Consider the following 21,907-nt stretch of genomic DNA (forward strand, 5'->3'; position numbering starts at 1 on the left):
AAATATAGCCAGCAAGTCACTGAATCAATTATTTTAGTAAAGCACTACTACTTTCTGAGTAGCAGTACTATTTTTTAGCACACAGTTGTAGAAATCAGCGAAAATTACATAGCTGTATTCAATGCTTTTAATAGAAGCTTTTATTAAACACAATGAACAAGTTTTTCTGTATGGCATCTTGACAAATACGTTGGCTCACTTATTTTTATATATTTAACAGAGTCCTTCCCCAAGAGCATCAGTATCTGCTTGGTACGTACATGACTCCCTCTGGTTCTAATTATCTTCAACAGTTAAAAATCCATGTCAAAGAAACTATGAATTCTGCTCATAGCAGCAAATTGATACACAATATTAACTGACATCTGCTTTCTATATACCGTAAAATGTAAGTCCCTCCCCTCACCATTAAAAATAATCATTAACCACAACCAGTTATTGATAACCTTTACTATGCCTGAATGACTGACACTTTTGCATCTGGAAGGGTAGTTTAACTGTCAAGTGAAAAATCAAAATGAATTACATTAATTACTAGCATTTATTTATGGAGATGCAAATACCAATGATTCTGTATATGTTGATACTGAATGTCTACCACACTGCAGATGCCTATAACGTTACATTGAAATGTCCATTATTAGACATACAGTGCACATTATTTCTACTCCCTCTACCAACATTTTCGGCATGTATCCTGATTTCAGCTGGTATAGAGTTAATTTCCTTCTTGGTAGCTGGCACAGTGCTATGTTTTGGTGTGAGAACCATGTTGGTAACTCACTGATGTTTTTTGTTGTGGCTTGGTAACGTTTATACTAAGTCAAGGACTTATCAGTTTCTCAGGCCCTGCCAGGGAGACATGGGACATGCATCTCTTCCTTTCTTTTCTCCCTTCCTTTTGGATTTTATTCCTCTCCCCTTCTCCCTCCTTTTCATTATTACTGTTATTGTTTATATTTTATTTTAATTATTTAGTTGTTCTTATCTCAATGCTTGAGTTCTAGATTCCTCCCTGATTCTCTTCCCCATCCCTTGGCGGGGTGGAGGGGGTGGGGAGTGAGAGCATGTCTGTGTGGTACTTGGTTACCAGCTGGTAACTAAACCATGACAGCATGTTGAAAGCAGGATGAGTTGGCAGCTGAAGAACCCATGAAAAGCATAACACTAGTTAGCTGTTTCTCTAGCCCTACAATTTCAAGCATTAGTTACAAAGGTTAACAACCAGCACAGCCTTCCTATAAACCACCAGTATAAGAACAGCACTTTCAATCAGTTGAACTGATGCCGGTTCTATAAACAGTAGGGCAGCATTCTGCTAGTTCAGGTTTGCTCTAGCACTCTTCTAGAACTCAAGTTATTCCACTACAACTAATCTGAACTAGTTTTCACAGCACCTGAAAAAATCAGAATTTGGTCACAGCTTAAGCTCAAGTATAATAAACCCCCTGGTTATCACATTTGTCATCTATAGCTTGCCTGCCTGTAACAGCTACCTAGAAAAGGCTTGATCCATTACAAACTCCAGACCTTCCCTGGAGCTCAGGGAAGAACAGCTTCCACTGTTCTTGCTCACCACACAACTGGACAACACACACTTCTCCCAACACAGAAGGCAGTTAAAACAATCAAAGGTGCTGTATTAGCATGTTAGCTTTTCTGGTTAGCCTGTTATTTATTGGTCTCAAAGTAGTAACTGAATCGCTATCACAAGGCGTGCTTATAAACTTCTGCATAAACACCGTAAGTTTCTATTGTGATTCATTTGTAAGTGTAAGGCCTGAACCTGCCAACAGAAAAGTCTGTACAGCAAAATTTGTTAAAAAGTTTTAACAAGATGTTTTCATGCTTACCTATGGCGAGATATATATTGTTATGCAAATCTTGTAACAAGTATTATCTAGCAAACCCCAATGTCCTCAAGAGTCTTGGTGATGTCTGTATAGCTTCTTGCAGGCCTAAGCATCTTCCTGCACACACTCATTACAGAAGTGAGTTGTAGCTAGCAATTAAAAACAATGACATTAATATTGAGTTTATGCAAAACAAGCTAAAACAAATTTCCTTCTTTGGCCAGTACAGATGACCTTAGCTGTAAAATTCTTCTGACACAAAAAACAGCTGCTAATCTTAGGGAGATAGGAAAACCTGTTTAACTATGCAGAAATAAATTCTCTTTTCTACTGCCCCATATCATTCCTAGAACTAAGCCTCCACTGAAAACTTAAGGAAAGCTGTTGGCTCAGGTGTTAATGGGTTCCTTAAAATAACACAATCAATTGCTGCTTCACAGTTCAGAGTGAATAGGGAAAGGCAGCAATTTGGCATTCTTGTTAGGTGACACAAAACACGTTAGTTGCTTATTTCAATTTCGTCTTGGTCAGGCTTTTTACTCAGTTCTCAGAATGTGCCTCTGGTCTTCCATATGTGCTGCTTTGGTAATTGAAATATTTTGCTGAAAACTTTTTGAGTAGATAGTTTTTACCATGTGAACATTAATATCTTGGTATAGAATAAATCTCATACCAAGATACAAGGATAGCATTATTTTGATTAACATTTATTATACACTTTGGAATTATGCTGCACACTGCTATAATTTACAAGCTACATACAAGGCTGAACCAAGACCCTGAATCCACACACAAAGGATTTTTAAGGTAGATACCCAAATTAGAATGTGCTCTACATCTTCTGTATCATCACCTGAAATTTACCTGCAAAGAAAAAGCAAAGTCAGATTAAAGTATCACCATTAGAGTTATTTTTCCAAGTAATTTTTTTTTTGTAATTATTTTATTAAAAGAAATAGTAAGGAACATTTCAATTTTGCCGTTTAATTGTGAACCATCTAGCCATTATTTCAACGTAGCATTTAACTCCAGCTGAACAGCTTTTTTTTCTTTTTCCTTTAAGCTGATCCATGTTCCACATCACAACAGTTTTGTCTGCTAAATTTAAAACGTGTGCCGTCTGTGGAAATTTTTAAATCCGCCTTAAGCAGCCTGGGTTTTACAATGGACTTCACTTAGTAACTTTCCTAATGACTTCTGTCAAGCAAGAGCATGTGTCTAGTTGTTTTTATCTTCACTTGTTCCAATAGCCTTCTGGACATATGTTCTTATGCATTTGATGCTTCCAAATGTAAATACAACTTTTCAGTTTTGCTTTCCACTCGTTGTCATGGAGGTTCCCCCCGTCAGTATTTTCTAAACACTAAAGCGTTTAGTGACAAGCCATATCCTGAAGTTCATATTGACTCCTATGGCCCAGCAACTTCAAACTAATCCCACCTTGACAAATGCTCATACAGTGATGAAGTCAGTAAGAAAAGTTACCAGGTGAGCTAATAATTTGAGTACTCTGAGACCTACTTACATGCAGGCATTGATGAAACTTCAGCTGTTACAATACTCTTTATTCCCAAATTCGATAGGCCTCCTCTGATTAGTCCACAGGTAAATGCTAAATACTAAAAATAAAGTTGCACTTTAAATAAGCATCAAGGGTGAAGCTTGTTGCTAAAGGTTGAAACTAAGTACTCAAGAACAAGATTTAGCACTTGGATAATATAAAACTATGGTGGTTTTGTTACCGCACAGAGAGACTTTGTCATGTCTCTAACAGACAAAAGCTCTGATACTTGGTACAGTGGAGCTCACAACATAGATTCCTCTTGTTAGAGGCACTATCTTCAGTAACTTTTTTCTATCTCCATTAAGCCTATAGGAACTTCATATCCTTAAAACAATTATTCCCAAGACTTGGCTGAAATTAGCGACTGGCATTAAAGTCAACAAAGGAGGAACAGTCCAAGTCAGCATTCTTGCACTGGCTGCATCTTAGAATACAATGGCCTGCAGGTATTTAGAATTTATGTTGCAAAATATCAGTATCTCACCAAGTATCAGAAAAAGAGCCAAGGACTGTAGCCTGCAACTGTGATGACTAAGACTGAAAATTAAGAAACCATAAAATAGAACTGAATGCCCCATTTCTCACATCCCCCTGAACCAAAGTGCTATATCAGAGGTTCTGCAGAGGCACTGATTTTACTTACCTAAACTCAGCATCTACACTCAAAACTATTTTTAATTGGTGGAATATCTTTCTGAATGTTCATATAATCCCAGAAGCTTGTCCTAGGTAACAAATAGCATCTTCCAAATAGGTTTTGGAAATTTTTAAAAGTTTCTGAAAGCACACGCTTTCCAAAGAGAAAAAAAGTTTGTGTGACAGTGACAGATAGTGGCAAACCAGCTCCTACCATCCAGTAACTCAAACATGACAATGCCAAGTTTCACAATGACTATGCCCATTTCCTGAACCGTATATCAAACCCACAGCTCCAAAACAAGGTCCATTTCTAAAAAGCACATTTTTTGGAGACCAAACTTTAGCTGCCCTTTTGAAGAGTTTGTATCCTTTGAATTACAAAATTCAAAGTTACCAATAATAGATCAAGATAATTCAAACTGAACTGGTAGATCCCAAGGGTAAAACTGAAGGGTACCTTTGGTGCATGTTCTAAATACTGCTTTCCTGCAGACATTTGTGTCAAGAGACGAAATTTATTGTCTTGAAGGACATATATACCCTGTTGAAAAAAACCAAAAATTTTAGTTGAATATGCAGTAGCATGTAATTAACATTTTATGTGAAGGGATTTAATTTGTAGATGCAATATAAATGTTCTTAGGTTGAAAAATGAAATTTTATATGAAGGCATATGTGATTTAAGTTTAAACCGTATTATTTACTTATACAAAACATCAAAACAAAAGATACTTAATTGTGAGTTTAAACCCCTAAATAATATTATGATCAGTTAATCCTAAAAAAAAAAAGTTTATTTACATTCTTCTTGGAAGAGTTTTTCCAGTGCTCAGAAACAATAATTCTGTATTAGAAAGTCTTTGTTAATAAATCAAATACATGCTGATTTTTACACTGAAATTTTAAATCTCATTTGGTAATTCACTATTCTTATTCTCAAATTCAGTGAGAATTACCTTCTTTAATAGCATTACAAGCAACAACGCCCAGCAGATGATCAAATTAAGAGTCTCTTGTTTTCTACACTACAAGTTTGTGCCACAATATGCATTTTAATAAATTAACTATGAATACAGTATAGCTTAATCTACACCTGTCATTTAAATTTCTTTGCTAATGACTGGGCTACTTCAGCATTTTATAACCCCTAGCATTAAATTAAGGCTGCATATACAATTGAGACCTAAGCTCAGTACTGCAGCTTTCTTTGAATTCAAAACCAGATTTCTAAGGCAATTATTCTCTGTTAAAGTTATTACTTGATAATCAGCTCACTGAAAAATAAAACCTATTTTATTTGTCACAATGCTTGTACAAATTATCTTGTTCCTACTTTGATACAACAGGAAAATGGCCATACAAACCCAAAGTCATTCAAAAAGAAAAAGATTTTTTACCCAAGTAAAATGGCTCCTTCAAGTACTTTGATCTTGCTTTGAGAACTGTGGCTGTCAATTTAAGAAAGGACACAGATGCAAGGCAGTGTCACCAACATGCAAATCTGGTTAAGTTTTTCAGTTGTTTCTTATACAAGTATGTTCAGTATTGTGCAACTAAGTGTCTCAACTGCTGAAAACTGTAAATATTCTTCAAAATAAAAACATTACTTCAAGGCAGCCATTCTATTTAAATAGATGTTAAGACAGCAATATCACCTTCTTACACTAGCTTTCTACTAAAATTTATTGGGAGATACATAAAAAGGTTCCTGTTTAAGCGTTAATCAACTGTAACTGTTACTGTCCTGTCAGTTTGTAACTGCAACAGCACACATGAATTCAAAGCATTTAGTCTTTTCAAGCAGAGCAGCGATACAGACATCACAAGCAATTACTAAATTGTATTGTTAAGCTACATGCTAACATGAACTTTAAAAACCTGCTTTTTAAACAGAACAACTACAGAACATTTTGGGCTTCCTACCAGGTAGAATTATTCTAGACCCAAAAAAGCCCCCAAAAATGCACTAGTAACTCAAAACTGTTACTTATTTTCTAAGTTATATCTTATTCTACAACATTTGTACCTGATGATTAGTCCTTAGGTTATCTATTTGTTTTTTGAATACAGTTGTCCAAAAATCTTTGCAAATGAACTTCATAATATCTAATTCATCCTTGAACCTGGCAGTATCTTTTGTAAACCTACAAGATAAGTGAGAAATGTATCAATAACAGAGGTACCCACAGCTTGACCAATCAGAGAAAGAAAGAAGAAAAAAAAAAGGTACTGCTATGCAGCATTATTTTTGGGGCTGTTAACAGAAATTAGTTTTCCAACCATTGTACAGCCTCATTCTAGCATCATTCTGCATTCATCAAGTATTTTTATTTCAGAGAAACACAGTGTTATCTTAATACCGGTAACATGACAGCAAAATAAATAAACACTTTTAATTATGTGATTATTAAGGACAGCCGAAGAACAGAAAGATGCAAGGCACTCCAGTTTTATCTTCAAATACATGTCTAGAGGATGAACAATAAGCTCACACCCACGCTACTGCTTGGAAGGAGTCCTTCAAACATGCAAAAAAAGCTCTGACACAGAGGAACAAACATGTAAAACCTGTTCCTGCTTCTCAAGAAGAGAGCTCGTTCTCTCCCTTATTTCAGAATCCTCTCCTTTTATCCTCCCTGAGGGTATTTTCTCCGGCAGCGAAGCCCAGCTCTGCCCCACGCCAGCCCGAGCTCAGCAGCCCCAGCGCTGCCGCAGGACCCCGGCGGTGCAGCCGGTCACCGTGCGCCCCACCGAGCGCCGGGGGAACGCGGGGGTAACGGGCTCGGGGCCCCGGTTCCGAGTGCGAGTGCTTCAGACAGACGAAAGATGAGTGGCCAATCATAAAATTACGTTTAAGAAGGAAATAATGAAAAGTATCAGAAGCAGGAAGCATGCCAAAGCATGTATATAAAAAGCGGAGTTAAAAAGGGGTTGAAATGCAGCCGCATACCCCGGCCCCGCGGTCGGGGCGGCAACCACCGGGCAAACAGGCTCCAACCCGGCCCGGGGGTTCAAACCCAGCGCCCCGCAAGAGCCGCCAGCAGGCCGGAGGGGCGCGCCCGCAGCACAGTGCTCCCCGCTGCCGGCCCGGGCAGGAGGGGGCGGGGGGCCCCGGGCAGCCCCTCGGGAAACACCCCGCGGACGAGCAAACCCCCGTCCGCGGGCCCTCACCTCTCGATGAGCCCCTGCCCGACGCGGAAGCCCATGCTCTCCAGCTTGGTGGTGCAGCGGCCGTTCTCCTGCAAGACACACAAGGCGCGGTGTCAGCCCCGGCCGCTGCCGGGCGGCCCCCAGGGCGGCCCCGGCCCCGCTCACCCCTTCGCCCTGCTCGGCGGCGCGGTACAGCCCCGCCACCATCTCGTTGTGCAGCAGCAGGAACAGCGCCTCGTCCGCCATCTCCGCTCCGCAGCGGGGCTCCCTGCCCGGCGCCGCCGCAACCGGCAGCGACCGCCGGGACCCGCCGCGCCGCCCCTTCCGGCGGGCTGGGCCGTCACCCACTGGCGCTGCCGGCCGGGGCGGAGCGGGGCGGCACGACACGACACGACACGACACGGCACGGCACGGCTCGTGCTCCCCGGCGCTCGCCGCTCCCCCACCGGCCGAAGCCTCCCCGGGCCGGCAAAGGGCCTTCCGCGTTCCCAGTCTCGCCGCCGCAGGGATGCACAAAGCCAGTGTCCCGAGGGTGGCCGGAGCTGGGGGGCTGCCCCCCGTACGGTGACAGCCGGCAGGGAAGCTCCCCAGGACTCCTCTTGGAGGTCTGGAAAGCGGGCATTCCTCACTTTGGCGCACACGCAAAGAAAGATGAGCGCGCCCATCACCCGCCATCACATCGGTTACATAGTGTTCGAGTTACACAGCCTCATCAGGGTCCTAAGAAACCATTTACATATTCAGGGTCTTTCCTGGGGTCCTCGTACATACACTACCATATGCTAATACACCCTATGCACATGCCGTGAAATAAGCCGGTGGGTCTTCTGGGGGTCTCCACCAGCGATCCAATGCCTTCCATCACCATGTCCTCTAGCTGGCCTCAGGACCGACACATGCCCACGGGAGGCTTCTAGGGAGCCGTGCAGCCTTGGGCCAGTTAGTCCTGATTTGTAGCCTTGTTATCTCTTAAGAACAGGCCTCGACTCTCCTATTTATCACTTGCCTACCTTCGGGCTTCCTTTTGTTTTTGTCACCATAGGAGGCCACAGCTGCACACTCCCAAAAATTATGTTGGCCTATTAGATCTCCTAACAAAAGGTTAGTAAAGCAATAATACGGTATTCTAGGCTACACCCCCGGCCCGCCTCGCTGGGGACACTGCGGAGGAGCGGTGGGTTTTGCGGCTTCCAGAACGTGACTCGTCCCGCCGCCTGCCATGTCCCGCCGCCCTCAAGCGGCGGCGCCCGCGGGCCCAGCCCAGCCTGTGCGCAGGAACGGCCCCGGCTGCCTGCGGGGGACCTGCGCAGTTGGCGTCCTCACCACCCCCAGGCGTCAAGAATAACGGCCGCTAACGGAGTTTTAGCAGCCGCTAAATGGCGAGGCCCGAACCGCCGCGACACCGGGTAACTGGCGGGAGGGCAGAGACCCAGCGGGGCCACCGCCCGGCCACGGCCTGCACGCCACGGCGCAGAGCGCCGGCCCTCAACAACATCCCCGCCTATTGGCTCGCCGGACACGGCGGCCTCTAGAGTGAAGCGGTGATTGGCCCCTGCCTGAGCCGACTGCGTGCGGGCTCATCAGCCCCCCGAAAGCCGGAAAGTAGGACGCGTTCCGGGTGGGCGGGGATAAACGTCCTCGAAGTGGCTTTCTGATTGGGCTGCGGGAAAAAGGCGCATGAGATCTCGTTAGCTCGGAGTGATTGTCACTCCGGAGGCCCCTTTGGTGATTCGTGGAGTCGGCAGGGGAGCCTTCCGCTAATTGGTCTTTCGGGATGCCAATCTGCCTTTGGGCTCTGTGATTGGTCAACGGCTTCGGCGGTCCTTTCCCGTGGGGCGTGCCCTTTCCTCTTTTGCCCGATTATTGGCGGTCGGAGGGGGCTGTTGAAGAGCCATTGGTTGTGCCGGGCCGGCCCGCGGCTGCTGGAGCGCGGTGCCGCCAGGCGGGACGCGTGGGCGGGGCCTCTCCCCCTCCCGCTCCTCGTTACCCAGCAGTGCCTTGCGCTGGGCCCCGGCTAGGCCGCGCGGCAGGCGGGATGGCGGTGGCGGTGCGCGCGCTGCAGGAGCAGCTGGAGAAAGCCAAGGAGAGCCTCAAGCACGTGGACGAGAACATCCGCAAGCTCACCGGGCGGGACCCCAACGATGTGAGGTGAGGCGGGGGGGGGGCCGCCGGCGGGAGCAGCGGGCCACCGGGGGGACGAGGGGGGGGATGAGGAAGGGCCGGGGCGGGGGGGGGGGTGGCGCGCCCCGCGCTGTTGTCCCGGTGTGAGGGGGGGTGCTGCGTGGTGGGGCCGAGGGGCGGGCGGCGGGGAGCTGTCTGCAGGCCGCCGCGCCCTTCGCCGGGCCGTCCCCGCTGCCCTGGCGCAGCGCTGGGAGGGGGGGGCAGGGCCGTGGGGTGGGGGAGGGGATGGTCGTGGCAGCGGGTACCTCCGGCCGGGCTTCCTGCAACGGCGGGGGTGGGGGGGTGGGGCAGGCACCGCTAATAGCGCCCGCTGTCTCTTGCAGGCCCCCTCAAAACAGACTGTTAGCCATCACAGGCCCTGGTGGAGGTAGAGGGCGCGGGAGCTTACTGCTGAGGTAAGGGGCTGCGGGACAGCGGGGCTTCTCCCACCCTTTGCCCCAGCATCGGGCTGCGCTCCTTCCGCTGCGGGGGTTGTGTTCCCTGGCTGATCCCGCTGCTTATTGTACTGCTGTTCCAGTAAGTCTGCGCTGAAGCTGAGCTACAGGGCACTTGAGGTTTTATGTCACCGTCTCAAATTTAAAGGATTTTCTTATTCTGAGTTATAACAAATTTAAACCGGTGGTTTTCCCTAACTCTGTCAACTATGTGCCTGAAAAACAAGGGGGAAGCATCAAAGTTAAGGGAGGTGTAATGTGGTGCCTAGGCCCTTGTCTCTTTGAAATTGTTCAAAATCGGTCTCTCAGTAACTAAGACACTGGTACCTATTCCAGGAAGAATAGAAAGAGTCAAAGTCGACGGAAATTTTCAAGCACATGTAACTAAAGCCACCAGTGCTTCATTGTGAGTCATCATGTCATCGCCCCCCTCCCCCCTGCCCCGTAGAATGAAAAGGCCAATTTTTGTTCAGTGGTTCTTAATGGAGTATGTGGTGGATTTTTTGTTGAATCTCAGTATTTAACTGCTGGCTAAGGTTTAATACATATTGAAAATTATTGCAAATGTGAACATAATGGGGCTCCTTGGTTTAGTGCAGCTGCTTAATTAAATAAGTACAGAAATTCATGTTTAGGTTAATTGTTCCATAAGCAGTACATTTAAATGCTTTATTGCAGTAGTTACAGTAAATGAAGATAGGGCTGAGTAACATTTATTGTTACACTGTGACTACAAAGCCAAAATTCAGTTTGATTGTGCAGGCTTAAGGTAGACCTGGGGTTAGCCTAACTTGTTCTGAGATCACAAGTGTTTTCTTTTTAGGCGTGGATTCTCGGATAGTGGAGGAGGACCCCCAGCCAAACAGAGGGATCTTGAAGGGGCAGCCAGTAGGTAGGTGCAAAAACTGCTGCAGACAACTTGCTTTATCAGAGTGAGAATTTATAATGGTAAATTTAAAATACTTAGGTTCAATAACTGTTAATATCTGATGATTTTCACAGTCTTCTTCAGAGATTACGTATTCAAGGCTTCTTAGAAATATATTTGGATGGTGGCAATTGACTGTGGTGAAATTTTTTTTGTACCTTATAGTAATATAAAGATTGTAGCAGTAATATAAAGATTGTAGCAATAATGTAAAGATACAGCAGTACAAAGATTCTTGGCATTTTCTGTTGGTGTACAGTCTGCTGTATTATAATCTGCTTAGTAGCCCAGATTTGTTTTACAGTAGACACAAATTGAATTATGACTGAGATCTCCTGTTCAATAAATCAAATTTGTATAGCGTGACAATAGACTCTGATTTTGAGCTTCCACATCTGGATGCAGGTCTGTCAGATGTGACTGACTATAGTGAGCTTCACTCTGTGGTCACTTAGGTGCAATGGTAGTTCTCAACTAAAGCAAGGCTTGCTTTTGAATTTTTGAGTTAATGCAAAATTAAGACTGTGAAACAGCTTTGCCAGGAGTAAAGTGCTGTGCCACAAAGCTGAGAGTGAAAGCTGAAGAAAAATTTAATTCCCTGCTTAGTAGTTTAAAGCCTCAGTTCATCCAAGTTCTCAGGTCTGAAGTTCTCTGCCCCTCCTCACCTGTTTTCTAGGTATTTGGCTAGGTAACTTAAATAGCAGTTCCCATTTGAAAAATCATACCACCCTTTATATCATGATGCATTAAAATCTGTCTAGTGATCCTCTATACCAGTAGCCATTTCAGAGATTTGGAAAAAGAGAATTCAAACATTAAAAGCAAGAATTAAATTCCAAAGATATTCCAAAAATTCAAATGTGGTAGTAATGTGGGCTCTTTACTATGCAAGTGGTATTAAATCTTAAAACTGTCTTTTCTCACTGATTTTTGTTGTTGTTTTTTTACTAACAGTAGGTTCTGTCTGTAAAACGCTACTTACTGGTCATTGGAACAGTGGGGAGTTGTTCAACAGCTAGAATTGTGGATTCTTCTGCACTAGATATGCTGACTTGTATTTTTCCCGTGTTAGAACAGATGATGTCCTAAATATATGTTCTCTAGTGACCTCTAATGCTTTCCTCAGGCTGGGTGGCGAACGTCGGACAAGAAGAGAATCACGCCAAGAAAGCGACGCAGAGGATGATGATATTAAAAAGGTAATACATGATAAATGGAGCTGTGCAGGAGGAAACTTCCTTATCTGGAACATGAACAAAGTAGTTTGTTTTAATTTGTTGCAGCCAGCGTTGCCATCTTCTGTTGTTGCTACCTCCAAAGAGCGAACACGTCGAGACCTTATACAAGATCAAAATATGGACGAGAAAGGAAAACAAAGGTATGCAGAAGTGTCTTTTAAGCACTAATGTGGTACTTCTGAGTGCCAGTATAGGAAGTAGCTTTAGATTTAAAAAGCATTATACGCATGCTATCACGTGTCAAAGGTGATGCCGAAGAAGTACCGTAATGGTATAAAATAGATTTCTAAAAATACTCTCAAAACACTTAACATGATGTGAAAAATGCAGTGTTACTGCTGTAAACTGACGGGTTCTACTTCTCAGGCCACCTACAGGAACAGGTTTGCTAGTGCTGTTGTAATTGATCGTCTTTGAGTAAGACAGAAATATATATAGCTTCTCTGGTTACTGAACATTTTGGACCATTACAACTGTCTTGGCACTTCATTTATTTTATTGGTTGAAGGAGGCTTTTGGGTGTGAGTTTCCTGCTTCCCCCCCTTTTGTTTTTTTTAAACATTAAATTTTAGTTCCATCATGTGGTTCTTTTCTCTTATTACATTCAGACTTGTTAATGTGTGTACAATCTGACCTTTCTTTTGGCGGCTTCTTTTCAGAGATGACCTGTGTATATCTCCTTTTTCCTGTATTCTATTTGTGTCAGGGTAGCCCATAGAAATTCTTGCTGAAATGCAGTTCTATGGGGAAGAGGTATTGGAAATGCAAATTTGCAACTCTGTCCAACCTCTTGGACTCCATCCACTTCAGCCTGCAGCTCACCTGGTGCACTAATAACCCATACATCAAATAAATAGAAGAATGAGAGCTGGGATAAGGAACTATAGAGAGCTTCTCTGATAAGGACCGCAGATCAGTTAGCACAGAAAAGGCACTTCACTCGCTTCTTTTACAGTTACAAGACTACTGTTGCTTCCATCACCAGTTTCCCACTGCTTTCCTCACAGAAAGACTTCCAAAATTCTTAGTGGACTTAAGGCACTAAAAGTTTGTTTCCTCAGAATTGTAGTTATACTGTTTTCCATCAGTAGTCTTCTGGGGAGATGAGGTGAGAAAACTAGTATTGATCTCTGTATGACTGGTGGTGGAACGAGACTATTTTAAGAGGACAGCATCTATTGAACCCTTGCTCACTGTCTTCTGGGATGTCATTCGTATACAAATACACTTTGAATAATCTCTAGCTCCCAATTCTTCATTTATTCCTGCTTCTGCTCCTTAATATACAAGTACCTTTACCTTTCCATGTCAGGTTTGTGTCACCATAGTGTAGTGGTACCGAGTTAACAGAGTAGTGTTTCCTTTTTCTCTTAATTGGGTGAAAGTTCAAGGCGAATAAGGGAGTCTGCCTTTTGCTGTAAAGCCTTGATTTAGGATAAAATGGAAAGAAAGAAAAAGTGAAATTCAATAAATTAGTTCTTGTTCAGAAGAAGGGAATTACTTGAAGAATTTGACTTTAGGTTTTCTCAAAACGATGCTTAATTGGATGAGAGCAGTTCTGGTTTCATCCCACAGTGCAGCATCTCATTGTAGAAGATACCGTCAGGCAAACTGTGACAGATGAGCTTTCAGTCCCCTGTGGTTCCATTTCTCCTTAATCCTCTGGGTGGGTGGGGGGGTACGTTTTTCAGAAAGCCCAATGACCTTCCAGTTCACTGCTTTATTGACAGCTCACACTGTATTGACTCAACTTCTTCTTCAGTACTTTCTGCTTTTGGATGTTTGGGTTTTTTTGTTTTTTTTTTTTTAGTATTTCCTTAGTGTCATTATTTCCAGATGTAAAATGCACAGGCTTCCAATTTTTCCATGCTAACTGTGCTGTGTTACGGATAAGAGCTGTGTCTTGCTCTTCAGGAAAATATGATATGATACGTGTAAATTATATCCTTGACTACTGTTGGCACAGCCAATACGTGTTCTATCGCTATGGCCTTTAGCAATACTCGAGCCTTTAAAAATAAACACTGAGGTGGAAGGTTTCTCTGATGGTTTATGCAAATAAAAATCTTGGTACTTGAACTGAATCTTAAACTTCTTTTTGTTTTTATCCAGGAATCGACGTATATTTGGCTTGTTGATGGGCACTCTTCAGAAATTTAAACAGGAGTCCACGGTTGCTACTGAGAGGGTACTTATTTTGGTTTTATCAGACTGTAAACAATAAAGTAAAGCTGTGTGGTTAAGCTGATTCAAATAGGAATAAAAATTCTCCACAGCGTAGGTTGCAGGTGCAATGGATTAGTAAGAGTGCATGTAGGTTTTTGTTTCGTTTGGTTTAGTGGAATTGGAATGGGAGGCAGGAAGGGGACTCCCAACAGTTCCATGACTCTAAAGCACTGTTTATGACCATTGCAGAAGTGAAAAGGCGATGTTTTGTTGGTTGTGGGCTTTTTTTTATTGCTGTACATTTTTAAAACATATAAAATACAAAATAGATCCTTTTTTCTTGTTTACATTATTTGGGGATCATTTCAAAGTAAATGGAATTTAATCAGATAACTATTCAGCAGGTCATAGGTTACTTCCGTAAATAATAGTGATTCAGTGTTGCTAAAGCAGTGCCCACCCTGATGCGTTCCAGATTTTTAAAATTATAACCAAGTATACAGAAATGTGTGGTTGTATTGTGCTGTCTGACTACGAATGGCTTTTCCCTCCCTGTATAGATAACAAGAATTCCTGTTTTTAAGAGGAGATGTGGTTGTACTGAAGTGAAGGCTTTGCATAGCTTAGTGGTAACTTCAAAAAACTTATATATAGGATGGTGGTAACTTTATTCCTAGTACTCCTTTTAAATTGTGCGGGGTATGCTCTTTGTTTACTGTTGCCCTAAATGGGTAATTCAGTTAATGCTAATAACCTTTAGCTCAAAAACACTGTTTGAAAGTTCTACTTTCAGCAGTCTGGTGGAAACAGAAACCAAGTCTTTAAACTTAAAATCTTTTCTGTGTAGTGTTAGCATAGCTGGCTTGCAGTGTTGATATTGATTACTTTCAGATCCTGTATTTAGATATTCTGCTGTTTAACTTCTCATGTAGGTCATGAGAAAGGACCAAAGTTCTTTGCTGCCTGGCTGCCTTTAGAACAAGAAACTATTGATTAGGATGCTTTAGTAACATGGAGTCCTTGTCTAATCTGTAGTAGTATGTGTTTGCATCAAGAGACTTCGAGGAGTTACTGCTCTTTGCAGCATTTTTCTGAAAATTTGTGTAGGCATTGTTCTTTTCTTACTTAAGAACTTGCTATAAATCAAAGTAGAGGCCTGAAGAGTTTTATGACGCAGCTATTTTGTTGTCCAGGCACTAAAATGTACTTTTTTTTTTTTATTAGACAGCTGTTGTACAATCTGAGCATATGGCTGTCTAGGACATAGAAACAGGACATTCCTGGATTGTAGTAATATATCTAATTAGCAATGAATATACTGGAAGTATTCACAATGTAAATTTTGTTGGTCACAAACACCAGTCTGCAGTCCTTCATTTGTTTCTGGGGGAGTTGACTTTGTTTTCCTCAGTGGAATAACAGAAATTTATTTTTTTTTATGCTGTTGGGGAAAAAACTTGTTGAAGCTTGTCTTGAAAATTAAAATCAAAACTGAATGACAGAAAAGCAGGTAGAAATCCACAGGGGCCCACAATTTTATAGTTCAACCACAAAAAATTAGGTGCCAGCCAGCAATGACTCTCTTCTATTACCTGTAATCTAGGAAATATTTCTTAGTGTGTTCTTAGGATTGTCTTTAATGGTATAAATAATTCAAAAATTTAAGTGAACCAAACTAGAACACTTTCTTGGTTTAGAAAGAAATATTTAAGATAAATCTTTATTTATTTTAGCAAAAGAGACGACAAGAAATTGAACAAAAACTTGAAGTGCAGGCAGAGGAAGAAAGAAAGCAAGTTGAAAATGAAAGGCGAGAACTGTTTGAGGAAAGACGTGCTAAACAGACGGAGCTGCGGTTACTGGAGCAAAAGGTTGAGCTTGCTCAGTTGGTGAGTTTTAATTTTGCTCTTCATCTTTTTCTTGTTTAAACTATTCTGCTGTATCTTAGGGTTATTTTCTTTCATTACTCAGCAAGAAGAATGGAATGAACATAATGCTAAAATAATTAAATACATAAGAACAAAGACGAAACCCCACTTATTCTACATACCTGGCAGAATGTGTCCTGCTACGCAGAAGCTGATGGAAGAGTCACAGAAAAAGATGAATGGTAAGTGGTCTTTTTGATACTAGAGCCCTTGTTCTTGCCTCCCTTTGTTTGCTGTACAGATTTCTTTTTAAGTGTCTTTGCTTAAATACATGATTTTCATGGTTAGAACAAAATGTATGTTCTTGCATGGGTGTTCATCATAAGTGAACATTACTCTTTCAGTGACTTATTTTTATGTTGGATGTGCTTTGGTTCTCTTACAAGAAGTCAAAAGAGGTCTATACATAATTTGAGGTATGTGTTTAAAACATAGTCCTTAACATTAGCTTTAGTTACCAGACGTATGCCAGTGCAGCAGCTTAGTTTTTGAAAAGGCAGATTCTATGGATTGAAGACCCAAGGAAATGCAGGTTTTTACAAGGGATTTGAGAAGCATTTTCTTAAGCACAGCACTAGAACTTTATGATGACTTCTTTTTTTTCACCTTAATGTGTGTTCATTTCTGTTTCGCAGGGTGACTATATTTTTCTTTTGGAAAACAATGTAAAATACTCCGGTTGATGGTAGACCTACTGTTCTTTCTTTATTGAAATGAGAATGTGTTGGGTTTTTTTTCTTAAGGAACTCTTCTACATTGTGTGGGGTTGGGGGATAAGAGAAACTAGCTCACCTGTCTGAATAGCTTATGTTATTTAAGCTTTCTTAATACCTAACGAGCTTTTTGCTGATCCTTACTGTCTTTTGTTTACCTTAGGTAGTATAACCTTGTTAATATATAAATACCAGGAAATTAAGGTATTATATTGATATACTGTTGGTTGGATTGATTTTGATGAAGTCAAAACCTCTTTTTGTTAGCTTAGATTTAGGGCTTTACTGTTCTGATACTCAGCTGAGCTGACTATCCCCTTTGCTTTGTTTTCTTAAGGTAACTAGCAGTCTTTTCCATTACGCATGAATGGCTTGCTACTTCAGAATGAATAAGGATGCAGTATTTATAAGTTAAAACAGTTTGATAACTTATTAGTTCATAGTTAAGGGGAAAATAGACTTCAGTGTCTGTAGATTATCTGAAACTATTATTTATGCATTTATTCCCCAGCACTCTTTGAAAGCAGGCGAAATGAATTTGCAGAGCAGATTAACAAAATGGAGGCCAGGCCCAGAAGACAATCTGTGAAGGAAAAAGAACAGAAGGAAGAACAGAATGAAGAAAAGAAGGAAGAACAGAACAAGGAGCAGGAAGAGGGTAAGGTGGCTCAGCAGGTGGAAGAGATGGAGACAGGTAATCAGCACAATGATGTAGAAATGGAGGAGGTAGGGGAGGAAAAGGGAAAAACAGGTTCAGGGCATAGTGATGCAGAGAAAGAACAGGAAGAGGATGAACAGAAACATGAAATGGAGATTAAAGTAGAAGAGACTACCGAGGTGAGGGAGAATGACAAGCAACAGGATGGTCAGCATGAAGAGGTCACAGCTGTAAAAGAGGAAAGTGAAAATGTTCAGCCACTGGATAATGAGCAGGATGTGGCTGAAATGAATGAGGCAGATAGCGTAGACCCTATAGAAAATGAAAATGGCAAAGAAGTGGAACCAGAAACAGAGTGTGATGCTCAGCCAGAAAAAGTGTGCAGTGTTCCTTCTCCCGAGAAGGAGAAAGGTATCAAACCAGACATTGAAGCTGAACCTGAAGAAAAACAGGAGAAGGCACCTGAAGCTCAGCCAGAACCTGCGGCCGAGGCTCTATCTCGGCTGCAGTCTGTGCCACTGCCACAGTCACCTCAGTTGTCTCAGTCCACTCAGGATACAGAGCCCCAGACAGACAAGGATGAAAATGCTGTGGTGTCTGTAAAGGTGGTTGAGGCACAGACTGAGCAGAGTCAGACACCAAGTGCAGAAACTAAGAGTAAGACTAGGAGTAGAAGCAGGGGTAGGGCAGGGAACAAAACTGGTAAGAGTCATAGCCATAGTAGCAGCAGCAGTAGTAGCAGTAGTACTTCAAGCAGTACTAGTAGCGGAAGTAGTTCCAGCACTGGCAGCAGTAGCAGTCGGAGTAGTTCCACCACCAGCAGCACTACAAGTGGAACTACTAGCAGGGACAGTAGTAGCAGTAGCTCTAGCAGTAGTGAAAGTAGAAGTCGAAGCCGAGGAAGAGGGCATAACAGAGATAGAAAACGCAGAAGGAGCACAGACAGGAAGCGAAGGGATGCTTCAGGAGTAGATAGAAGTCACAAGTCCTCAAAAGGTGGGAGTAGAGATGCCAAAAGCTCAAAGGATAAAAGTTCAAGATCTGACAGAAAGAGGTCTATATCAGAAAGTAGTCGGTCAGGCAAGAGAACTTCACGGAGTGAAAGAGACCGTAAATCAGACAGGAAAGACAAAAGGCGTTAACAGAAGAGACCAAGCTTCTTTAGCCTAATCTTTGCAGCAGAAGATTATTTGAGTGAAAGGATTCCTTGTAAGGAGGAGAAGGCTGCCTTAAGAATTGCATGCTGTAAAAAATCTTTTGGAAAAATGCAGACTGTTTACCAGGCGTTCTTGTACTTTTTACATAATTTTGTAAAAGGTTACTTACCAAAATTATGTGAAGTTCCTGAAAATGTAAAAATAAAAGATTAACACTCCTTTGCATCTTTTTTTAAATACCCTGTACTCATTAAGATCCTCTGTATATTTTAATAGGTAAACCTTTAAGTAGGCGTGATCACTTCTTCTGTATCATACGTATTTTTTTTTAGAAATAAATGTGCATTTTAAATAAATTGTTTGAGATGTCCTGTTGACAATTAAATTCCTCTTATAGATCATATGTAGGGAGGCAGTGTTGCAGGAAATGTGAAATTTTGCTTTTCCTCTCTATTCCTTGTAAGAATGGGAATCTTAAGACCCAGAAAAGGGAGTAGTCTCCAGTGCTGGGTAGGAAGGGAAAGTAATTGATTTGAATCTATAATTCCTTGTTTTCTTCTGTAATCACAAGCTCTTACTCAATTCTATCTTCCAGTTTTATAAAACTTTTTCCTATCCCTAGGCAAGCAATGATTAAATAGGAATGTTAACACTGGCCAAGACAGTTCAAGTCAGTCTGGAATACCACTCTTACCTGCCTTCTGCGGGTGCTTTGGTAGTATTAACATCTGTGTTCTGGAGACAGTTAATCTGTTCAATGATGTTCCTTGCTTTGATGGCCAGTGGAGAAAGACTTCAGCTTGCTTCTCTACCAGGATTCTTTTTATTTTAGTAGCAGACTAATCTTTGATCCCTTCATACCACTAGGGATAATTAAATAGCAGTGTTGGAGTTACCTGGGACTACCTAATACTAATGTTGTGTGCGTGCAAGAATGCTTTCTGAATGTATTTAATACAACTTAAAGTGGTATGGTGTTATCTATGAAGGTGAATTCTGTTTTTATATAATTTTGTATGGAAAACAATAACATCTGTCGCTCTGTTCTGTACATGTGCAAATAAATGTGGCTTTGTAGACTACTCTCTCGATGCCTATGATGTTTTCTATAACACAGGTGTATTACCTTAGCCTTTCTACCTTTAAAGCATGAATCATAATTGCAGGTGACTGTACCTCAGAAGCTCTGTATCCAATGTTGTTCTTACAGGCTTTAATTAATGCCTATTAACTGAATCTGAAACACTGCTGTAATCTGTGTCGTTTTGGCAGGAAGAGAATTGTCATATCTCATAAGCCAAATCGTAGACCAGGAAGTCCTAGAAATATTTTTGGAATGGAAGTGACATGTGAGCTTATTTTAGTGTATGAAATGCCATATGTACCCTTTTTTTTTTCTGGAACAGAAAGCAGACTTTTGCAAAGTTCTAGTTCAGGAGCGTATTGATTTGGGGGATTTTCATCTGAACGCAAGAGCAGTGACAGACTTCTGTGTTCTGAAGTGCTGAACTTCCTGTCTTACAGAAATGTATGTCTGGCAAGGGATGAAGTAGAATGTTCTTTCAGTACAAATGGACGCAGTGGGCAAGCTCCTCAGGCTTCCCCCTTCTCAACAAGTTTGATACTTCATTCTGATTCTTCAGTCCACTTGCTACTTCAGTATCCTATCTGCTTCTGCTTCTCTACAGCTGAGAATCATTTTTAGTTCATGTCAGTAGTCTCCAACTGTATTTCCTTGCCTTCAGAGGAATGCGGTGATTTAATGTGCCTTATTTTTTGAAGGTCAAGCAAAAGTTCAAATGTCTTATTGAAGTTGTTAAAAACGGCCAGAACAAACTTTTATACTGAGTAGCTGAGTAAACGTTACTGTTTTGCATGTTTTAACTAATTTCACATTTCAAATTGCCTTTGGAGGCCATTATAATTTTGTTGATTAATTACATACTTGGTTTTTTCCCCTAAAATGGAATATTCTGAAGGTTTCTTGCGTTGAGCTTGAGTGATTCACTGCTATAGTGTATTTGCTGTATGGGCTTTCATGGCTGATGCTGTAGTCGTTATGCAAAGCTAGAGAAGCAGGCTGCTAGTCAGAAGCCAGCTGTTTCAGAGGAGCTGATTAACAGGGTTTATAAAGACAGTGTGGTGGGTCCTGGTAGCCCAGCTAGGGATTGGGTTGATTACATTGTTTCAGGTATATACAAGCAGGGTTGTTATTTTTATACAAGGTGAAAACCAAGGTTTGTTGCCAAGTGTGGAGCTGGTGGTGTCTTTGATAGTTTCGTGTTTGTTAGAAGAAACTTCCTGTGAGGTTGAACTGTGCTGTCAATTAATAGTTAGCCTGGGTAAATCTCAGGGGCTCGGTGCGACATAAACATCAGTGTGTGGTAACTTCATCAGAACAAAGCTTTCTAAAAGGTATTCCAATCAGTGTACCACTAGAGAAATAGTACGAGAGAGTAGTATGCTGTTAGCACAGTATTACATACAGACCTTTGTCTTTATAAAGCAGTAGTATTTTCAGTAATTATTACATTTGACCTCTGGGTTCCATCCTTACCCTGAAACCATTTCAGAGCTGTGGGTAGGGCTGAGACCATGAGTGCAGTCAAGTAGCTGACAATTTCAAGACTGAATTTGATGCAACAGTTAAGGGGTTCTGAGAATAAAGTGTAGATAGCATAGAGGTAGGAAACGATTAAAGCACTTTCTTAATTCCCTTCCCCGTAGTGGTGAGTCAAGATCAAAGGAAAAACACTTTGTTCTCTTCACTCAAGTCATGTGGAAAAAGGAATGATAGAAAAAGGGGAAAAGTAGCGAGATGCTTTATGTGAGTGGGCAACGTACCATGTATGCTCTATGCCTGTCTTGTGGAGGCTTCCATCACATGGTCCCTTCTACCCTTAAGTATAACTTCAGAGGGATGTTTGGGGGGTGTTTGTTTGTTTGGGGTTTTTTAGAGCTTTTATGCTATGCACTGACTCTATACCATTTACTTTTTTCATTAGCGTTGTTTGTCTTTGTAAGTGTAGTAGTCCCCACATTTGTTGCTTCAGTTCTGCAGAACAGAAAGCTCTCACTATCTGCTGTACGGCTTTCAACTTTGTCCTTTGGAAGCCACCTGTGATAAACTCCACAAATCTTACTCTTTGACTCTAGTTCAAAGGTGATTAGAAGTTACACTTGTATAATGTCTGCCACTACAGGATTTGCACCTAGAAGGAAAGAATATTTTATATAAATATGATTTATTATTGAAGTTACTAGAGGAACAGAGATCAGAGCAATGCTTATCAGGCTT

General features: G+C 41.8%; 2 protein-coding genes across 3 annotated transcripts; one reads left to right on the forward strand and one right to left on the reverse strand.

Moving 5' to 3' along the window:
* Positions 1 to 113: 113 nt before the first annotated feature.
* Positions 114 to 7,580, reverse strand: TRAPPC6B (trafficking protein particle complex subunit 6B). 2 transcript variants are annotated; one of them, XM_055715302.1, is made up of 7 exons: positions 7,372 to 7,543; positions 7,228 to 7,295; positions 6,083 to 6,200; positions 4,514 to 4,597; positions 3,379 to 3,472; positions 2,669 to 2,717; positions 114 to 2,002 (listed from the first exon to the last, which is right to left on the reverse strand). In XM_055715302.1, the coding sequence occupies exons 1-6, from the start codon at positions 7,450 to 7,452 to the stop codon at positions 2,686 to 2,688; spliced, it is 477 nt and encodes a 158-aa protein (XP_055571277.1). In that variant the 5' UTR covers positions 7,453 to 7,543; the 3' UTR covers positions 114 to 2,002; positions 2,669 to 2,685. The 2 variants fall into 2 exon arrangements, with proteins under 2 accessions (XP_055571277.1, XP_055571276.1); XM_055715301.1 differs by having other exon boundaries at positions 114 to 2,717; positions 7,372 to 7,580.
* Positions 7,581 to 9,139: 1,559 nt separating this feature from the next.
* PNN (pinin, desmosome associated protein) lies at positions 9,140 to 19,691 on the forward strand. Its single transcript, XM_055715303.1, has 9 exons — positions 9,140 to 9,354; positions 9,711 to 9,782; positions 10,645 to 10,713; positions 11,876 to 11,948; positions 12,033 to 12,127; positions 14,100 to 14,175; positions 15,887 to 16,042; positions 16,125 to 16,263; positions 17,306 to 19,691. The coding sequence occupies exons 1-9, from the start codon at positions 9,242 to 9,244 to the stop codon at positions 18,592 to 18,594; spliced, it is 2,082 nt and encodes a 693-aa protein (XP_055571278.1). The 5' UTR covers positions 9,140 to 9,241; the 3' UTR covers positions 18,595 to 19,691.
* Positions 19,692 to 21,907: the final 2,216 nt, after the last annotated feature.

The sequence above is a fragment of the Falco cherrug genome, chromosome 7, assembly GCF_023634085.1.
Source record: "Falco cherrug isolate bFalChe1 chromosome 7, bFalChe1.pri, whole genome shotgun sequence".
Classification (NCBI taxonomy): domain Eukaryota; kingdom Metazoa; phylum Chordata; class Aves; order Falconiformes; family Falconidae; genus Falco; species Falco cherrug.